At 37.6% G+C, this 4,142-nt stretch overlaps 1 protein-coding gene across 1 annotated transcript; it reads left to right on the top strand.

The window, feature by feature from the left end:
- The first annotated feature begins 1,663 nt into the window (after positions 1 to 1,663).
- LOC102865642 (olfactory receptor 52E5-like) lies at positions 1,664 to 2,605 on the top strand. The gene has a single exon (XM_006885641.1). The coding sequence runs from the start codon at positions 1,664 to 1,666 to the stop codon at positions 2,603 to 2,605; it is 942 nt and encodes a 313-aa protein (XP_006885703.1).
- Positions 2,606 to 4,142: the final 1,537 nt, after the last annotated feature.

The following is a 4,142-nucleotide window of genomic DNA, read 5'->3' as shown; positions in this document are numbered from 1 at the left end:
GGGATGGGAGTGTCAGAGATGGTACGATTGGCACAGGACAGAGCAGAGTTTAGGGCTGTTGTACATAGGGTCGCTATGAGTCGCAAGCAACTTGACGGCACATTAACAACAAGAACAACAATTAAAAGTGATGGGTTAGTAAAAGAGAGGTTAATACTAACTTTTATATGATCAAACCCTGTTAGAAAAAAAAAATTCTGCAATTAAACTCAAGGAATGAATAAGTCAAAATATATTTCCCTTTTCTGTAGCAGGGTCATGACAATGTTAAAGCACCTCCATTATATACATACTATCAACAAAATTGGAGACAGTTTGAGAATATGCACATGCAATTTGAAACAGTTTGAGAATGGCACATGCAAATTACAAATACCTCTGAAACAGGTTTTAGATCCCTTTCTAGAGGTATTGCAAGAGATTTTTATTTCTTTAACATTATTGCCATTTTATTAGAATTTATAGTCTTCAAAATAGTATCAAAGCAAGATAACACATAACAATGCCCTGGATATGGCATTTTCCAGATTCCACAAATCCAATCACTATATATATATTTCACCCCTGACCAGAGTTTACCACAGCATAATTAGTGATGATAAAGTGTCTGTGTGTGTTTCACACTTATTTACATAGCTCTAAACCTCAAGCATCAAGAGAATAGTCTTGTTACAGCTGGAACTCAAGGAAGATCAATTTCAAGCCAGATGCAACCTCAAGGCACACCAGATAGATTCAATTATTATAGTTTAACAAATCTGACAGCTGCTTAAATATTTTCTCATCCAACAGTACATCAGTGAGAACAGCATTAATACATAGTATAGGATGTTTCCATACTGAGGCAAACTCTGACCTTGATACTGCTCTACCTTTTAAAAAGACGGAAATATTAACAGCAACAGTCAGAAGTTCATTATGGGACTGTCGATATTTATAATCCAGCATGAAATAGTAAAGAAGTAGTTCATGAATTATGCTCACAAGAGACACTGTGAAATAGTTGAGAACATTCCATTTTAGCCCGTTCAGGAAAGAGAATATAACATAGTGAGTGATGGTATCTTACAGCTCTAGAAGAGAATACTAAATTGGAATTGTGCAAGTGTCTCTTAATACATGTAAATTTTTTTTCATTCCATTCCTTAACTCAGACTGAAACCTCTGATTGCCATCCTACCTTCTAGATTCTCTGTTGCAAGGAATCATTCAAAATGTCTATTGTAGAGCTTCACAAGAGTCTGTCTTGAAGAAAGTAGTGATTTAGTTCAAAGTAAAGGCTTGAAAGGAAATATCTTGGGATAAATCAACACTGCCTGTATTTTTAAGAGATGATTCTTCAGACTAGCTTAAATTAATTAAACCCATTTTTGCTAAGTTAATATTGTGTGTAGGTTTTTATTTAGATATGGAATAATAATATGAGTGAGTGCTATTTGAAAGTTTTCTGCACAATTTTGTATGTGAGTGAGGTAAATACTTCAAATCCTTTCTGTAACTTTGTTAATATTCTCTCTGCAGACTTCCTCTGCTGTATTATGGAATTAAAGAATGGATTTTCTGTTTCTCCAAGAAATAGGCAATGCATTATAAAAGAGGTTGGTATCCCTAACTGGAAGCAAGAAAATTTCAAGAAATGTGGCTGTAGCAAACTCCCTTCAGCATGTTTCTTTCCAACAACACACAATTCCACCCTTCCTCCTTCCTTCTGATGGGGATTCCAGGGATGGAAGATGTGCACATCTGGATTGGCTTCCCCTTCTTTGCAGTGTATCTGATAGCCCTCCTGGGGAACATTACTATCCTGTTTGTGATCCAGACCGAGAACAGCCTCCACCAGCCCATGTTCTATTTTCTGGCCATGTTGGCCGCCACTGATTTGGGCCTGTCCACAGCCACCATCCCGAAAATGCTGAGCATCTTCTGGTTCAACCTCAGGGAGATTGCATTTGTTACCTGCATCACACAGATGTACACCATCCATATATGCACAGGTTTAGAGTCTGTGGTGCTGACTGTTATGGCCATAGACCGCTATGTTGCCATTTGCAATCCTCTAAGATATAGCATGATCCTCACCAACAAGGTGGTAGGCATTCTTGGCATAGTCATCATCTTGAGGACTTTGATGTTTGTGACTCCTTTCGTATTTCTCATCCTGAGATTGCCTTTCTGTGGTGTCCGGATTATCCCCCATACCTATTGTGAACACATGGGCTTGGCAAAGTTAGCTTGTGCCAGCATAAGAGTCAATGTCATCTATGGCATGATTGCTTTCTCCGTGGGATACATTGACCTTTCTGTGATTGGATTTTCCTACGTTCAAATCCTCCGAGCAGTCTTCCGACTTCCATCCTGGGAAGCTCGGCGTAAGGCACTCAGTACCTGTGGCTCTCATGTTTGCGTGATGTTAGCATTCTACCTGCCAGCTCTCTTCTCCTTCATGACACATCGCTTTGGACACAATATTCCTCATTATATCCATATACTTTTGGCCAATTTGTATGTGGTTGTCCCCCCTGCCCTTAACCCTGTTATCTATGGGGTTAGGACTAAACAGATAAGAGCGAGGGTTCTAAGGATGGTTAACCCTAAAAGTCATTGATATTTACCCAGGAGATTTCCCACAATTTAATTGACAAGAATGAGATGAAAACAGAAATACTGTTTTGTAATTATTTTTTACTAGACACTTTTGTCATGTCTACATAAGCCAATCTATCTCCCAGGAGAAAGATAAATCCGGTTATTGACAGATCTCATGATGAATCCAGGAAAAACTAACCAAAAAAATCAGGTCTAATTTATTAAGTCTATTATACTAAACAAAAGTAACAGACTGGCACAAGCCTCAATAACAAAAGTACAAAAAAGGGTAAGAAAGGTATATTAGTATTTTTGTTTTCAAGAACAAAAGTTCTTGAAAAGAACTTGAAAAGTCAACTTTGGGACAATACTTTCAAGAAATTCAAAGCAATGTCTGTGAGCCAAAGATTTTATATCTGTTTATTATCAAAACACAATTTAAAAGAATGTAATTTTGTGCATCCTGGTGAAGCACTGAGGAAATGATGTATTGATCAGGGCTTCCTGTTTAATGTTCTACAAACTGTAATTCATTCAACCAAAAGATGAGAAAGACATTATAGGAAAGGACAAATGTTTTTGTTGTTACATATTCAATGAAACAAAACCATTTCTGGCTTTGTAATATCTGCACAACGTTTGCTGTGCTTATGCTCCTTGTTGGAGTGCTTGTCTCATTCTTCCTCGTTGAATGTTTGCCTTTCTTTCACTGACCATGTAATGATTCATCTTGATAATATGCATAAATTGTGGAGGATGAAGTCTCAGCATCCTTGCTTCTAAGAAGTACTTTGTTTTTACTTCTTCTGAAATGGATTTGTTATTTTGATAGTCAATTGTATATTGTATATTCAATATTCTTCACCGACACCAAATTCAAAAGCATAAATTTTTTCAGTCTTATATGTTCATTGCACAACTTTCACATACATTTGAAGCACATGGAGTCAGTGGGACTGGCTCAGGACGGAGCTAATTCCTGAGCTATTGTACATATTGTTGCTATGAGTCACAGGTGACAAAATGGCACATAACAACAACATGTGCCATCGAATTGAAAGTGACCCATAGCTGACTCTCCAACAAGTTTTCAGAAGAAATTAATCAAACGGGAGGAGATGGCTCATCCTTCTTCCAAGGGCAGCTGTTAGGTTTGAACCACATACCTGGGGGTGGGGAGAAAAAATATTTATGAAATATATATACACAGTATTTGGTTTGAGACCATCATCTTGTTAATTGAAGTTACTATGAGGAACATTCTTCTTATTCACTATATGAGCTCTGATGGCTTAGTGGTAAGGAGTTGTGCTACTAACCCAAAGGCACGTGGTTCAAATCCACCAGATGGTGTCTGTAGGGAAAAAAATTGGTAATCTCCTCCAATATAATTTACTGCTTCTGAAAAATCCTCCTGAGGGTCAGCTCTTAGCTGGTTCCAACTTGATGGTACACAACAATATAGGATATCCATGTATATTATGTGTTGTTGTTGATATGTGCCATCACATCACCAGAAACTCCTAACAAACCTATGTGCAACAGCCCTAAACCTC

Source organism: Elephantulus edwardii, unplaced genomic scaffold, assembly GCF_000299155.1.
Source record: "Elephantulus edwardii isolate Elephantulus edwardi_28Jun2011 unplaced genomic scaffold, EleEdw1.0 scaffold00044, whole genome shotgun sequence".
Lineage (NCBI taxonomy): Eukaryota > Metazoa > Chordata > Mammalia > Macroscelidea > Macroscelididae > Elephantulus > Elephantulus edwardii.
The sequence above is the reverse complement of the archived record's forward strand: the minus strand, read 5'-3'. Positions and strand labels throughout refer to the sequence as shown.